The sequence below is a fragment of the Cetorhinus maximus genome, chromosome 17 (assembly GCF_964194155.1).
Source record: "Cetorhinus maximus chromosome 17, sCetMax3.hap1.1, whole genome shotgun sequence".
NCBI lineage: Eukaryota > Metazoa > Chordata > Chondrichthyes > Lamniformes > Cetorhinidae > Cetorhinus > Cetorhinus maximus.
Window position 1 is genome coordinate 39,107,170 of NC_135895.1, and position 17,072 is coordinate 39,124,241.

The following is a 17,072-nucleotide window of genomic DNA, read 5'->3' on the forward strand; positions in this document are numbered from 1 at the left end:
GTATTTATATATTTTTTAACCTGTGTAAACTTAATAAAATATTTCATTTATTGTAAAGCCTTGAGAACTGGTGGTCTGATTCCTGAATTTAGAATAGCATCTCAAACATAACACTTCAAATTATAGGTTGTGACAGTTGTTTAAAGTTTCGTTCTGGGATTTTTAAATAACTCCGCTTTACCAACTGTAATTGTCACAATAGCCTCCAATTCTTGCTGAAACAGGTGATGTGGATAGGTAATTGAATACCTATTGAAGTGCAGCCTCCTCACACAGTGCTCCCATTGTGTTGAGGTACAACATCCTGTTCTGCAAGACACTTTGTGCTACTGGTGTAGATCAATTTCAGCCCCCCACAAAAAAAGTAAAAAATAAGTCATAAAACATAATGAATTTACTTTTTTTCTAAACTTTATTTTTGCACTGACAAATGCACAAAATATGCAATGAATTTTACTCAAACAGCACTGGTTTATTCAAAGTCATTACTATGCTCCAATACCTATAAAACATTGGAGCATTTTAGCTACAGAAGAGAACATTCATTAGAACTAATACACAAGTTGGAACCGATTTTGTCAGACACAGGGTAAATTTTGCAAGACTTTGCTCCTGGACCAGAGCTTCACTCCATGAGGCCAACAATTGGAAAATCAGACACAGGGATTAGCACATCCAACTCACAGCCTCTTGATTTTCCAGTGATTGAAATTAATTACTGGAAAACCAGGAATACGCATATTGGGCAGATTCATCTTTATGCCAAATCTCCAATCCATGTCTCATCAAGCAAGGCTCAGTGCAGAGAGCTTCAATGCATAAAATGTACCCTCATACCTATCAGTTTTGGTCTCAGCAAACAGCAGCAAAATACCTGCTCACTAAAAACAACTCTTTATTTCAGCCACACAATTAACAGATTAATATCCCATATTGGTTACAATGAACCATAAACGAACTGGAAGCTATTTCTGTTTTGCAAAGTAATTCTTGCTCTTTTCTACATCAGGTGTGATGGTGTCAGCACCAGGCTTCCAATTAGCAGGGCAAACTGTAAGAAAGGAAAGTTTTAATTAATATTTATAAAATGATCCACTTCACAAACTATTTATGAAGTATGACCATATTATGAATTTCAACACCATTATTGAAAAATGGTTAAGAAGGCAGATGTGCACAAGCACAGCAGAATTCATTGGTCCAGATTTTCCAGTCAGCAGCAGAGTGCACCTGTCCCTGAGTGCGATTTAATCTACTCATTTAGCATTTTACACTGGAGACATTGCACCGTCTGATGCTAGCCCCAGCAGGGATGCAGTGATGAACTAAGTCAGGAGATCAAGTGGCAAGCCTAATTCCAGCAAAGCCATGCCTTTTTTATCATGAACTGAAGACACACCCCTTAAGATCTGTCTTCAGTTCATTGACACACTGTTTTAAATGGAGTTGTCACCGCGCAACACCTTCCCCCCACCCAAGGCCAAACTGCAGTCTTCTCTCATCAACAGTGCTCAACCCCATTCAACCTCCAAGAACTCACACACCCCTCCCTTCCCCCAACATTGCTCAACCTCTCCCTTCATCCCTGACAATGCACACACCCCTCTCTTGCCCCCAACAATGCTCAACTTCTGTTCATCGCCCCAAAATGCTCAACCTCCCCTCTCTCACCCGACAGTCCTCAACCCCTCATCACCCCCTGAAAATGCTCAACTCCCTCCCTCAACCCCAGACAAAGCTAAACCCCCTTCCTCACACCCCAACAGTACTCATTCCTCCTCACCGCCGAGAATGCTCATTCCCCCACCCCATCCCCGACAGTACTCACCCTCCTCACCCCTACACTCCCTGACGATGTTGACTCTTGTGACATCAGTCAGACAGGAGCCATGGATTCTGAATGGCGAGTCCGGGAAAGGGGTGTGAGAAGATGTGCAACGTCTGGAGGGTGGGAGGGCGTAAACATTGCCAGGGGGCTGGGGGTGGGGGAATGAACATTGCCAGCAGGGGAGTGAACATTGCAGGTGGGGGTGGGGAAGGGGGAGGGGGAGTGAACATTGCCAGAAGGGGAATGAACATTGACAGGGGGTGGGAAGGAGCCAGGGTGGGGGTGAACACTGATGGAGGTGGGGGAGGTGGTGGTGAACACCAGGGTGATTGCCGCTGTGCTTTGACACACCAGCTGATTTACTTAAGAGTTACGCTGCTCAGCAGGCTTTCTGCCTGCTATGAAAAGCTCTAAGTAAATCGATGTAAAGACCAGCATAAGCATAGTGAAAACAGCCCAAGTCTGCATGGCTCTGGCCATTTGATCCCCCTGTCATAGGCAATTGTGCAGCAATCCAGGCAGGGTAAAACCATCAATTGGAAATTTAAACTTCCCATATTATACCATGCATCTGTGCTCGTTGGGATTTCCTCAGGGTCCCAAGGCGCATCAGTGACTTAAGGTGAATCATTTGTTGCTTCCCATAACAGAAGACTCTTGTGCAAATTTTCTACTCTCTTTGTTCTTTACCCTTTGCAATGTTTCATTCCCAAGTGAGGCGGCAGGTAAGTGATCTGGTATCAGACCGTGGGATCATAGTTCTGCGAAGTACCAACTAGGACAATGAATTTGGCATCAATTTACTCCAGTTTCCTTTTCCTACATGTGTTGAAGTTTTAGGCACTGGAGACCCTGCTTCTCCAACATATTCAGCAAAATGCAATGTGAACTATGATAGGTACGTAACTCCTCAGTATTTCTTTGATGCCAGTGCACCTGCCTGTGCTCCTGGTTGTTGAATACTGCTTCCTCTAATTATCAAGGGCAAAGGAAATTTAAAAATAATTCCCAAAGTATGCACAGGGTGATGTGAGGCAGCGTCTTAAGTTATAGGGTGTACAAGTAAATTAGAAAAAGGAAAAAATTGTAGATCCAGCAAAGCAAACAAAAGAAAAATCAATCCAGAACCACACAGTGCAGAAGAGGCCCTTCGGCCCATCGAGTCTGCACCGACATGTGAGAAACACCTGATCTACCTACCTAATCCCATTTACCAGCACTTGGCCCATAGCCTTGAATGTTATGAGGTGTCAAGTGCTCATCCAGGTACTTTTTAAAGGATGTGAGGTAACCAGCCTCCACCACCCTCCCAGGCAGTGCATTCAAGACCGTCACCACCCTCTCGGTAAAAAAGTTTTTCCTCACATCCCCCCTAAACCTCCTGCCCCTCACCTTGAACTTGTGTCCCCTCGTGACTGACCCTTCAACTAAGGGCAACAGCTGCTCCCTATCCACCCTGTCCATGCCTCTCATAATCTTGTACACCTCGATCAGGTCGCCCCTCAGTCTTCTCTGCTCCAACAAAAACAACCCAAGTCTATCCAACCTCTCTTCATAACTTTAATGTTTCATCCCAAGCAACATCCTGGTGAATCTCCTCTGCACCCCATCCAGTGCAATCACATCCTTCCTACAATGTGGCGACCAGAACTGCACACAGTACTCCAGCTGTGGCCTCACCAAAGTTCTATACAACTCCAACATGATCTCCCTACTATTGTAATCTATGCCTCGATTGATAAAGGCAAGTGTCCCATATGCCTTTTTCACCACCCCACCAACATGCCCCTCTGCCTTCAGAGATCTATGGACACACACGCCAAGGTCCCTTTGTTCCTCAGAACTTCCTAGTGTCATGCCGTTCATTGAATACTTCCTTGTCAAGTTACTCCTTCCAAAAGTGTATCACCTCACACTTTTCAGGGTTAAATTATATCTGCCACTTATCTGCCCATTTGACCATCCCATCTATATCTTCCTGTAGCCCAAGACACTCAACCTCACTGTTAACCACCCGGCCAATCTTTGTGTCATCCACAAACTTACTAATCCTACCCCCAACATAGTCATCTATGTCGTTTATATAAATGACAAAAAAGAGGGGACCCAGCACAGATCTCTGTGGTATGCCACTGGACACTGGCTTCCAGTCGCTAAAGCATCCTTCTGTCATCACCCTCTGTCCCCTACAACTAAGCCAAGTTTGAATCCACCTTATCAAATCACCCTGTATCCCATGTGCATTTGCCTTCTTTATAAGTCTCCCATGTGGGACCTTGTCAAAGGCTTTGCTGAAATCCATATAAACTATATCAACTGCACTACCCTCAACTACACACCAGGTCACCTCCTCAAAAAATTCAAGCAAACTTGTTAGGCATGACCTCCCTCTGACAAAGCCATGCTGACTATCCCTGATCAAACCTTGTCTCTCCAAGTGGAGATAGATACTCTCCTTCAGAGTTTTCTCCAATAGTTTCCCTACCACTGACGTGAGACTCACTGGCCTGTAGTTCCCTGGCTTATCTCTACAACTGTTCTTAAATAGCGGAACCACATTAGCTGTTCTCCAGTCCTCTGGCACCTCCCCAGTGGCCAGAGAGGAATTAAAAATTTGGGTCAGATCCCCTGCGATCTCCTCCCTTGCCTCCCTCAGCAGTCTGGGACACAAATCATCTGGAGCTGGAGATTTGTCCACTTTTAAGCCTCCCAACACCTCCAAAACCTTATCACTCCCTCTATCAATTTGCTCAAGAACCTCGCAGTCTCTCTCCCCAAGTTCCATACCTTCATCCTCATTCTCTTGGGTGAAGACAGATGTGAAGTATTCATTCAACATTCTACCGATGTCCTCTGGCTCCACCCATAAGATTGCCCCCTTGGTCCCTTATGTGCCCTACTTTTTCCCTGCTTATCCTCTTCCCATTGATATACTCACAGAATATCTTGGGATTTTCCCTACTTTTACCAGCCAGAGCTTTCTCATATCCCCTCTTTGCTCTCCTAATTGCTTTCTTAAGCTCCACCTTGCATTTTCTGTACTCCACTAATGCCTCCTCTGATTTGCTTCCCTTCTCCCTGCTAAAAGCATCTTTTCCTTCTCATCGTATCCTGAATATCTCTGGTCATCCATGGTTCTCTGGGCTTCTTACTCCTCCCTATCAACCTAGAGGGAACATGTTGAGCCTGCACCCTCCCCATTTCCTTTTTGAACGCCCCCCACTGCTCCCCTGTAGATTTCCCCACAAGTAGCTGTTCCCAGTCTATCTTGGCCAGATCCTGCCCTATTTTACTCAAATCCGCTCTCCCCCAATCCAAAACATTTTTTTGCAACTTGTCTATTTCTTTGTCCATAACAAGCTTATCCAAAGAATCCAAAGAAACAAACTGTAGTAATGATCAAATAATGGTTCTTAAATAGCCCCAAAAAGGTGAGCTAGCCAGTTTTACCATACTTAGCAGCTAAGCAGCAGTGCTTCAGTAATTAAATTCTGTTAATGACGCAATGTATTGGAATTTACCAGCCAGCAAGGACGTGCCCTCAAATACATAAAACAAAAGCCACCAATGTGGCTTGCACCAGAACAGTACAAATCACCTGCTCCTACAAAGACTCATCGGAAAGCACAGGTAAAACAGAAATCCATTCTGCCGCCTCTGTACCTGATTTTCTACCCCATCTATACGCAACATTATCTGCATCCCCATTATAAGGAAGAAAATTTAAACTGCTTGTTCAATGAATGCTGGATAATTAATTGGCAACACTAGTAACCAGACATTTCTAGTTGTTCAAAAGTTGTCTCTAAATCTTTATTTAGCCAAATTTTGTAATCAAATCTATTATGCACTCCACTGATAAAGCTTAATATTCATGTAATCAGACCTGAACTGGAAAAATCCAATTTGGTTACATAACGAAAACTGAAGTGCTAATGTGATGCCAATTCAATGGCCAAAATTTTCCGTTTGGCAGGCAGGCAGAACAGGAGCGGACTTGGGTGGGCGCGGACCCGATCGGCGCCCGTAATCGGGGCTGCACCACCATTTTGCGCAGGTGGGCCAAGTAAGGCCCACCCAGCACATTTCCGACTCCCACGGATAGCGGGAGTGTGTGGGCTCAGCGGGGGTGCACAGACTGCCGAATCCAATGGCAACCTGGCAGTCTATTAAAAAGGCCTGGCAGCCTCCTGTAGGCTGCTCACAATGGCTACCTGGAGATCCAACCACAGGGAGTCTGCTCAGCAGGGCACTCTGGAGGGAACGGCAGAGGAGCAGGGCAGGCTGCAGGGTCTGCCATAGGAGCAGGGCAGGCTGCAGGGTAGACCAGCGGGGGGGGCAATGTGCCCCTCGCTTTTCTGATGATTGCCTTGCTGCTCTCCTCGAGGAGGTGGCAGCACGGCAGGAGGTGTGGTCCCCCAGTATGGGAGGAGGAGGCCCCCCCCACATGACCAAACGTGCATGGGAGGAGGTGGCAGAGGTGGTGAGCTTCCTGCAACGTAGTGCGGCGCACCTGGATCCAGTGACGTAAGCGTTCCAACAATTTGTTGCGCTCTGGAAGGGTGAGTGCCATATTGGCATTGGGCATTTAACCCAGCAGTAGCCTTAGCCTTTGAGGGCCCCCCACCCCGACAAGTCTTATTGTTGTGACTGCATTGAATCATGTTGGGCATTTCTCATACGCTGGGTGGGCAAGCAGATAGTGCCCATGCTTACATTAGCCTGAGTGGTTCATGAGGAGATGAGTTCTCTCCCGCACCATGTGTTGCTCTTAGTTTCACATGACTAGTCTGGGGGCAACCTGCAGGAGATGCAGCTAGGGGCACACTGAGAACTCCAACAGATGTCCTATTCATGGTGATGAGATTGTGGAAGGGGAGCCTCAAGGTCTTGCGGCCAAGAGACATCTACTGCCTTCGACGCCGCACCGAGTTGCGCCTCCTTGCTATGGGAGCTAAGACTGTGTGTTTCCTAAGGTGATGGACGCAGAATGTGTCCAAGGTGGCCAGGGCGGGGTGGTTGGGAGCAGGCGTAATACCTTGGTGTGGCTTATCAGCAGTAGCGTGGAGAGGAGGCACTGATATGGGCCACTGTGGTTGGGTGCGGCATGCAGAGTCCATGTGCGATTAGCCACAATGAATGGTCTTCTCTGTTTTGCAGGAGAAAAATGCTCACGATGCCTGTGAGCGTTCATGGACTGGAGGCGGCCAGGCCCAGCTGATGATTTTAAGCCAATTGGAGCAGGAGCTTGAGAGGCGCCATGCGTGCAGGTCAACTGGTATCGGTGAGGCTGGGGTGGAACGGCCAGGTATTTGAGGTCAACAATGACATCCGCTCTGTCTTCCCACCATCCATAGCACTGATGATTGTTTGAATTGTTACTGTCACAACATTGCTCATTCACAGGCTGATAAGAGTCAGAGGTGTGGGTCATAGACAAAGGTCCCTAGGCCCTTCGAAGATGCGCATGTCAACCACCTTCCAAAGCCCATTATCCCATTTCCGACCACTATCCCCATGGCCTTGTATGCCATGGCATCGTAACTGCACATCCAAAAACTTACTACATGTTAGGAGGGTTTCTGCATCCACCACCCTTTCAGGCAGTGCATTAGTGTGTGCAAAAGTTGCTCATCACCTCACCCGTCAATCTCAGGCCCCTTACCTTAATTCAGTGCCACCTGGTTACTCATCCCTCCGCCAAGGGGAAAAGTTCCTTTCTGTCAACCCTATCTATGCCCCTCATAATGTTATAAAGTTCAATAATGTCACCCCTCAATCTCCTCTGCTCCAGGGGAAATATCTATGCTATGTCTCCTCATAACTCCAAATCTCCAGCCCAGCATGCATCCTGGTTAGCGACCTCTGCACTTTCTCCATTCCCTCCAGTGAAGCGCATATCACCACTGCATGCAGAACTATAGCTGTGGCCTAGGCCACATTTTCTGCACTTGCAACATAACCTCCCTGTTCCTAAATTCTATTCCTCGGCAAATAAAGGCAAAAGTGACATTTACCTTCTTAAATGCCTTATGTACCTGTCCCGCTACCTTAACGGGCCTGTCGACATGCCCAGCAAGGTCCCTCTGATCCTCCTTACTTTCCACGGTCCTACCATTCCTCATGTATTCCCGTACCTTGTTTCTCCTGCCTAAGTGCATCACCTCACACTTATCCACATAACATTCCATTTGTAATTCCTTAGGCCATCTGACCAGCCCATTTGTATCCGCCTGTAATGTTTGGGTCTCCTCTGGACTATTTGCCACCCCACCAATATTCGTCTCCATAGGTTCTAGAAGGTTGAGCACATAATAAGCCAGGGGGAAAGGGATGAAGTGTGTCACTGTGTGCACGCTAACCTATCCACTGTCCTTGTTGTTAATTTCAGCATCATCAGAGCCTGTCCGCCAGGAGCAATTGCAGATGCCCCCTCTCACTTCTGAGGTACCTCAACTGTCACCTGTGTCATATGATTTCTACGAGGCAGGCACCAGAGCAGACACTAGCACATCGGTGGGCATTGCAACATCGGCTAGTGTCCCGGGGCACAGTAGAGAAGGCACTTCACAATCGCTGGAGGAGCTGACAGAGACAGAGAGTGCCGATGGTGCCAGCAGCTGCAGGACTGCAGGAGACCAGGCACATGCTGAGTCAGGGGGGTGATGATGTGCCTCTGGAGTCATCCGCGACACAGCAGCTGCAGGAAATGCGGCCAGGTGTGCGGGAGCATCTGGGAGTGTTGCATGAGACTATGCTTCGCTTGGTGTCCATGGTGGAGGAGTGCACGCGGAACATCAGTGATGCAATGACCCTCATGGCAGAGCGTCATGCTTCCTCCATAGAGAGAGTGGCGACTCCCATGGAGAGGGGCTTCCAGGAGAACAAGCAGCTTCTCCTGGGGTTATGCTCGGACCTGCAAGCCCTCACAGCGCCAGTGGCCACAGCTGGTCATTGCCAACGTGGGAGATGGTGTGGGCTTCAAGCTTCCCAGCTCGTTGCCCATCCATCGACGGTGAGCAGGGAGATCCGGGACAACCTCACATTGACGGAGCAGCTGCTTGTTGTATCTGTGGGCTCCACTCACAGCACTCCAGATGAGGGCAACAGCTGCTCCGCCTCTCTCCCAGTGACCGCTTCATTGGGTGAGGCTGCGACGACTGGGGAAATGCCAGCTGTGGTCCTGGCAGATCCCTCCCAGGCGGGGCCAGCAAAGGCTCCATGGGCCAGAGGACGGCCGCCAAGGTCATCGAGGCCAACAGGACAGCAGAGTCAGCAGGCTGTCTCAGAAGCCACTCCAAGCGATGGGGCGGCACCAAGATGTAGCACCTGTAAACGTAAGCATAAAGCACCTAAAGCACACCACGGGTTTCTCACTGGTGCTTTTGTGTTGGCCCTAGATTAGGGAATTATTATTTGTTTATGGTTGAAAAACGTTTTGCTTTCATTTTGTGTGACCTTATGATGGAGAAAATTAAAACCAGATGTGTTATCATGTGTGAGGGTGGCTCCTTTGTTCTGCATTTGTATGTTTTACATACATGTCATGAGTGTTTGAGTGGATATTGAGGTTTATGTCCAAAGCCTTTATTTGCAGCTGATGAAGTGGCAGATGTAGCACTTAAGTGGTGAGTATGGAAGCACCAGGCAAGGCTGGTCCTCCTGATCGATTTGTGTGGAGCTAGCTGAAGGTTCATTGGATTGAAGTCTCCCGGGTGTCCCTGCCTCCTTGGTGTAGTCCCGGGTCAGCGTTCAGCCCCTTATCATTGCCCTGTGCTTCCTCATCCTCAGAATCAGTGCTGGACTCATCGTGTGCAGCTGTATCCACTGCGTCAATGTCTTCATCGTCCACTGCATCCCCCTTTCCAGCACAAGATGGTGGAGAGCGCAGCATGCAACCACTATCACCGGCACACGATCTGGGGGGTTACTGGAGTGTGCCCCCTAAGCGGTCCAGGCATCAGAAGCGCATCTTGAGAAGACCGATGGCTCTCTCCACCACAGCCCTTGTGGTGACGTGGCTCCTATTGTACCGCTGCTCAGCTTCTGTTCTTGGATGGCGGAGATGCGTCATGAGCCACCTTCTGAGGGGCTAGCCCTTGTCACACAGCAGCCATCCATCAAGCCAAGCCAGAGCACTGAAGAACCATGGCACCTGGGAGTGTCTGGGGATTTAGGTGTCGTGGGAGCTGCCTGTGTACCTTGCACAGACTTGTAGAATCAGCATCCTGTGATCACACACTATCTGCACGTTCATGGAGTGGAATCCCTTCCTGTTGACGAAGGCACCGGGCTCACCTGCTGGTGCCTTGATGGCCACATGTGTGCAGTCTATTGCACCCTGGACGTGGGGGGAGCCAGCGATGGCTCATTGTGTCTGGCTTGCCTGGTCCCAGCGGAAGTGGATGAAGGTCAATGCACGCCTGATCAGAGCGTCTGTGACCTGCTTGACACAAGTATGGACAGCTGATTGGGAGACACCGCAAAGATCACCCATCTAGCCCTGGAAGGAGCCAGAGGCATAGAAGTTGAGGGCAACTGTGACCTTCAGCATGGGGTGTCCGCCCACACAGTTAGGAGAGATCTCAGGGCCAATCATCTAACAGTTGTAGTGTACTGTCTCCCTTGACAGACGGAGCCTCCTTCGGCACTGCACCTCAGTCATACTGAGATAGCTGCTTTGCTGCCTGTATACCCTGGCAGTAGGATAGTGGCGTCCTCTGCGGCCCCTTCCACCTTGGACTACCTCTTGGCCGTGCATCCCTTGTGCCTGCGCCTATACTCCCAAAGGTGGCTCCCCTGGAGGCTGACTGTGCACTCCTGGCCTCCTCCTTATACTAGTCCTCCCTTCCACCTCAGCGGAGCTGCCTCCAGTGGACATGTCAGAACCCATACCCAGGCTAATGGGAGGCCTCTGGAAAGCTGCACGCCCGATAAAGATTACTGACTGCAAAGTGCTGACCTGAAGGTTAAAAGTACACAGAAAGCTGTTGGAATTTGTTCTGAACTGCTACAGATCACACAGGCAAGTTTAAAAATCTTTCTACAATAAATACTCACAGACCAGATTGACAACCCCACTGAGCCCTCTTATCCTGCCCATGGATGAGTTTTATTAAAAAGTCCCTTACCTGCCTGCCCGTTGTGCCCATGCACCAAGCCGAAGATCAAACGGGCGCCTGAAAATCGGCATCGATTGCCAATTTAAGGGCCTTAACTAGCCTGTTAATTAATGGCGAGCACGCATCGAACTTCATCGCGCGCCCGCCCAGCGAAATATTCTGCCCAATGTATCAGTACATTCCCCACATCTTGTAGTGGGCACTTGTGGCCACAATGGACAGTAAACTATGAGAGGTCATATCATTGTAAATACTGTGTATCTTTTTTATAGTACTTTGAGCTAATCAACTGAAAAACATTCAAAGGGACGAATGAAATAAATATTGTTAAATCTGATACTATTAATCATCTTGCTTATTGCACAGTGAACTTAGGTGCAGTGTACAGGGCCAATGTCCTGGAAGAGTACAAAAGTTAACACCATGGAGAGAATTTTCAGTATATCGGGGTGGGCTGTGCGGGAGCGGGCAGGCGCACAGACAACTGCCGCCCGCGATCGGCTCTATGCCACCATTTTACGCAGGCGGGCCAATTAAGGCCCGCCCAGCATGAATCGTGGCTCCCAAGAACAGCGGGAGGGGGCAGGCAGCGGCGGGAGTCCAATGACTGCCGGGTCAAATGGCAACCCGGCGATCTGTTTAAAAAACTGTATAGGCAACCTTCCAAAGAACGCCAACAATGGCACACAGAAGGATTCCCAAGAGTGCTCTCGGAGAGCAGGCCAGGCAGGAGGGCAGGTCAGCAGGGCATTGTGCCCCAAGACTCGAATGAGTGCCTCGCTGCCCTCCTAGAGGAGATGGCAGCACGGAGTGCGATCATCGTACCAAGGGACGGAAGGAGGAAGCCCCCCCACATGACGGAACGTGCCTGGGAGGAGGTGGCAGAAGAGGTCAGTTCACACGATGTGGTGCAACACACCTGAGTTCAGTGCCGCAAGCGGTTCAACGATCTCTTGCAAACAGAAAGGGTGAGTACCATGTTGGCATGGGTCCCTTAGCACGGCAGTTAGGTTGCCCCCCCTAACTCCCCATCCCAAACTCTGAATTTAGTTACTGCATTGATTCATTCACATCACGTGGCCTTTGCTGGGTGGGCCAGCTTTTATTGTCCATGCCTAGTTGCCCCTGAGAGAGTGGTGCTGAGCTGGATTCTGTATCCGCTGCATGTGATGCACTTACACCCACAGTTTGTTTTGGGGGCGACCTCAAGGATCTGTACCTAGGCACAGTGCTGGAACGCCAAAATATTTCAATGTCAGGATGCTGAGTGACTTGGAAGAGAACTTCCAGGTGGTGGGGCAGCCATCCATCTGCTGCCCTTGTCCTTCTAGGTGTTGGTGCTTCCTTGCTTTGGAAGGTCATACAGTGTGAGTGGCAATTGTGATGGAGGCAGCATCTGGGCAAAGGAGCCAGCCCTGGCTTGGAGTGAGTGTATGGTGGCTCCAGAGTTACGAATCAGATGAGCCCTGCAATGTTTCACTCAGGTCGGGGTGGCAGGGCTGCAATGGCAATCCAGGTACAGGGTGGACTAATCAATGCTTCTCTCTCCTTTCAGGAGAAGACCACACACAATAATGCAGAACGGATGTGGACGGGCGGAGGGCAGGCCCACCTACTCAGACTCACCAGATACAAACAGGAGGCTCTCGAGCTGGAGAGGCGCCATGCACCCAGTTCTATCGGCAGCGGTGAGGTTGGGGTGCTAGTGGGAGGTAAGAGTGCCGTGCACTGAAGTCACAATGTCTGATGCAACCGTTCCGCTGTTGACTGTTTATTGAATTCAGTCTCCAACATGGGTTTCCCATTGCTTATGGAAGGAGGAGCGCATCCTAATCCGGGGGGGCCAGAACATGCACATTAACAGCGTTACAACTTCAACTAATCAAATGTCCTTGTTCTTCCTTTCAGCCTCACCGGAGCACGCCTGGGCTGAGGAGGCAGAAGGCCTGCCACCGACACCTGAGGGCCCTGAAGAGATATACGCACCGACGTCACACCATCTGAGCCAGACAGGCACCAGCGTAAATACCAGCACCTCAGTGGGGATAAGATTGTCAGCTAGTGTCCCAGGGCACAGTGGTGAGGACACTTCACAATCGCTTGAGGTGCAGGCGGAGACAGAGAGTGCCCATGGCACCGGCTGTCAGAGGACTACTGAAGACCAGGAACATGCTCAGTCGGTGGCTGATGATGTGCCTCTGAAGTCGTCCCTGAGGCAGCAGATGCTGGATGTCCAGCAGGGTCTGCGGGAGAATCTGGCGGAGATACATGATGCAATGCGTGCCATGGTCTCTGATGGAGGAGTCCATGCAGAGCATCAGCAATGCATTGATCCTCATGGCCGAATGCAATGCTTCCTCCATGGAAAGGGTGGCCACTCTCATGGAGAGGCTCCTCCAGGAGAACAATCAGGGCTTCCTGGGGATGTGCTCAGACCTGCAAGCCCTCACAGTGGCACTGGCCTCAGCTGGTCAGTGTGGGAGATGAATTGGGGAACGAGTATCCCAGCTAGGTGGCCATTCATCAATGGTGAGCAGGGAGGTCCGAAGCGACCTCACGTTGGTGCACGAGCTGCCTGTCATCTCTGCGGGCTCCTCTCAGGGCGCTCCAGATGAGGGCAGCAGCTCCTCCGCCCCTCTGCCAGTGACCATGGCATCCGATGAGTCTGCAGCAACTGGGGAGATGCCAACCGTGCCACTGGCCGCTCCCTCCCAGGCGGGGCCATCATAAGCTCCACAATCCAGAGGATGCCCGCCAAGGTCATCTAGGCCAGCAGGACAGCAGAGTGAGCAGGCTGTCTCCAATGCCAGTGCCAGCAAGGGGGGAGCACCTAGACGTAACACCCAAAAACGTAAGCATAAAGCACCTTAGGCACACCACGGGCTTATCACTGGTGGTTTTCTGTTGCCCCCATATTAGTTGCTTCTTAGTCAGTGTGCAGCTCAACACCTCTAAATGAACTTTCAGTTCTGTTTTGTTGTATGAAATTATTAAATGTTTTAGTTCTGAACAAGGCTCAGGGTGCTTCATTACTTCTGCAGGTGTACGGGAACCCATGTTATGAGTGACTTGTTTGTCATTGAGCTTTATTGACAAGGCACGTAGTTAATGTTCTTAACCAGGCAGATGTTGCTGTCAGGTATTGAGTATTGAGCCTGTGGCCCTGGCATGTGTTGGAGGTCCATCTGTGGTGGGCTAGCCTCCCTGGAGGTTGCCAGGGTCAGCGTCTATCCCTTCAACGTTCTCCTGAGTGTGCTCATCCTCGGACTCACTACTGGACTCATCGTGTACAACCACAGCATCTGCATCGACATCTTCTTCCTCCACTGCGTCCACCCTTTCCAGCGCCAGACTATGGAGAGCGCAGGGGAACCCAGAAATCGCTGCAAAGCCTCTGGCTCACTCCGCCTGGCTGGCATTGTCCGAGCGGTAGTGAATGAAAGTCAATGCACGCCTGAACAGAGTGTCTGCAACCAGCTTGACACAACTGTGGACAGCTGACTGGGAGACTCCGGCAAAGATCACCCACCGGAAAGAGCCGGAGGCATAGAAGTTGAGGGCAGCCGTGACCTTCAAAGGCACTGGCATGGGGTGTCCACCCACACAGTTGGAGCTGATCTCAGGGCCTATCATCTGACAGATGGAGGTCATGGTCTCCCTTGAGACACGGAACCTCCTTCGGCACTGCACCTCAGACATATTGAGGCAGCTGCATCGCCGCCTGTAAACCCTGGCAGCAGGGATAGTGGCTTCTTCTGTGGCCCTTGCACTTCCTGTCGGTCCTGCGCCCCTTGTGCCTGCACCTGTCCTCCCAAAGGTGGTTCCCCTGGAGGCTGCATATGGACTCCTGGCCTCCTCTCCCTTCTGGCCCTCTCTTCCTCCTCAGAGGAGGTGCATCCAGTGGAGAGCACAACCCCCATTCCCAGGGTAAGGGAAGGCTGCCTGAAACCTGCAAGACTCCAAGGATTATGTTTACACCAGAATCCTGACCTGAAGCCTGTTATTCCTGTAAAAGCAGCTCTGAAGAAATTTGAAGTTCTCCTGTTCACACAAGCAAGTAGCAGTAAGTTTCTAAAGTAAATGACTAACAATAGCATTTGTGAGCCCATTCACCCCTCTTATCCCGCCCATGGATGAGGTTTTTAAAAACGTGGCCTACCCGCCTGCCCGTTGCGCCTGTGCGACGCTCTGAAAATCGCACGGGCTCTGAAAAATCGCGATGTATTAATGGCTCAAGGGCCTTTAGTGGTGCATCGGAGCTCATAGCGCAACTGCCCACCGAAATATCGCGATGGCACGCAGTGACGTCGGGATGCACGCCCGACGTCATCGCACGTCATTTTATGCATCGGGCCCGCCCCTGCACGCTGACGTCAAAATTCTGCCCCATCATCTTGATGGTTGGTGCAATCGGTAAACATTAAGATGACAAAGCTTTCACCTCCCACATCTTATCCCTGGCCACATACTCAACATCACAACAGTGATAATCACCTGTTGATGCCCCACTGCCTGAAATATCCAGCACGCTTAATGATATTGTTAACGTTAATAGCATTGCCTTTGTAATTGAGCTCAATGGTAATGGTAAATGGGTTCTTGCTATTTGCTCGATATAAACAATTACTTCTGATAAGTGTGCATGGTATAAACGGTGCAGACTCTTGAATACAAAAACAACAAATCAATTGCCAATTATTAAAGTGATTTGCCTTATATTTAGCTAGAATAAAGTTAACTTTTCCAGGTGTTACAGGATAACAGTTCTGCTTCTGCACTTCAGGCACATAAAGGAAAGACGTTGTGAAAATTGTACACTACCAGAAATTAAATACTAGCATTCATTAGAGTGATTGCACATAACCAGTTCATATCCCAAGGCAAACATAATAAGAAACACAGATTAAACAGGATTGATGGTAAACTTCTAGGGGTTTAAGTTACTGTCTTTACTAATTTTAATGAAAAAATGAATGAGTAGCTGACAGCTGTTAACTGGCTATTCATAATAAGGAGGCATAAGCAATGGAAATATGAGCCCAAATTTCCCGCACCACACAAATTTGGGGGGATGCAGGTAGGGGTTAGAAAGAAGACCATATAATAGGAAGTCCATCAAAAATTCCACTCAAAGTTCAATGGGTGGATTATGATCACATGCAAATGAGGGAAACAAATTGTGTGTCGTGTCTTACAGCATGCTGAGGTCTAGAGGATGGTCGGAGGGTAGATGTGAATGGAAAGATGGTTTGGGGAGGGGGGAGGCAACATTAAATTTAAAATGGTCAGTTTTCTAATGCAATCAATTGCCACACAATTGACAACAATAGAGAAAACAGCATATTGGAGAACTGGACAGAAGGGCATTTTAACATACTGTGCAAGGCATGTTATGTATAACAAAATGAAAGTGATTAATAAAATAACCCACCTCCTTCAATGAAAATGACCAAGAATCTAGGCCTAGTTGAGATGTGGTTGAGATAATCATGGATGCTAATGATTACTTGTTTGCATTGAAACCATTCTGGGTGGTGGGTGGACCCCAGCATGAACCCCAGCACCCACTGTTGTGGCAAGTGCTTGGTGAGGTCCAGAGCAGCAGCAAGTAGATGCACAGGAACGAGGAACACTGTTCCTACAGGCACCTCTCCAGCAAAGTTCAAAAGATCTTAGCCAGCAACAAGGTTCATCCTTTGCTGGGTTGTTATCATTCCCGGGTGCAGCTGTAGCCAATTATTAATTACAACCAACTCACATTTGTTAAAAAAGGTTTTTAAAGAATAAAGGGTTTTTCAACAAATGTAAACAAACCAGAAGTGTAAACAAATCAAATTGATTAAGTATCATTGTTAAAATTGAAATGATGAAGTTAAAAAACATATTATTGCACAAAGAGTTATCAGAACACAGAATGCTATATTAAAGCACCTACAGGGCAGACATTATAGACCCAATTTTAACCTGAGGCAAGTTTAGGACCAACAGAGTGAGCACCAGACGAAGCGTGGATTATTCTAATTCCCAGGCATCATTACCATACTCCAAGCCAGATTCCCACCCAAACTCAGATTCGTAAGAAAAAGCATGGGTCTACAGGATCTGCCTAAGGTGCCCAGCAT

General features: G+C 49.0%; 1 protein-coding gene across 3 annotated transcripts in view; it reads right to left on the reverse strand.

Moving 5' to 3' along the window:
* Positions 1-405: 405 nt before the first annotated feature.
* LOC144692336 (peroxiredoxin-1-like) overlaps positions 406-17,072 on the reverse strand; it is an 82,830-nt gene continuing 66,163 nt past the window's right edge. For all 3 annotated transcript variants that reach the window (XM_078561057.1, XM_078561059.1, XM_078561060.1), the window contains one exon: positions 406-1,051. In XM_078561057.1, the coding sequence (XP_078417183.1) occupies positions 966-1,051 (86 nt within the window). In that variant the 3' untranslated portion in view covers positions 406-965. The remainder of the gene's footprint in view (positions 1,052-17,072) is intronic.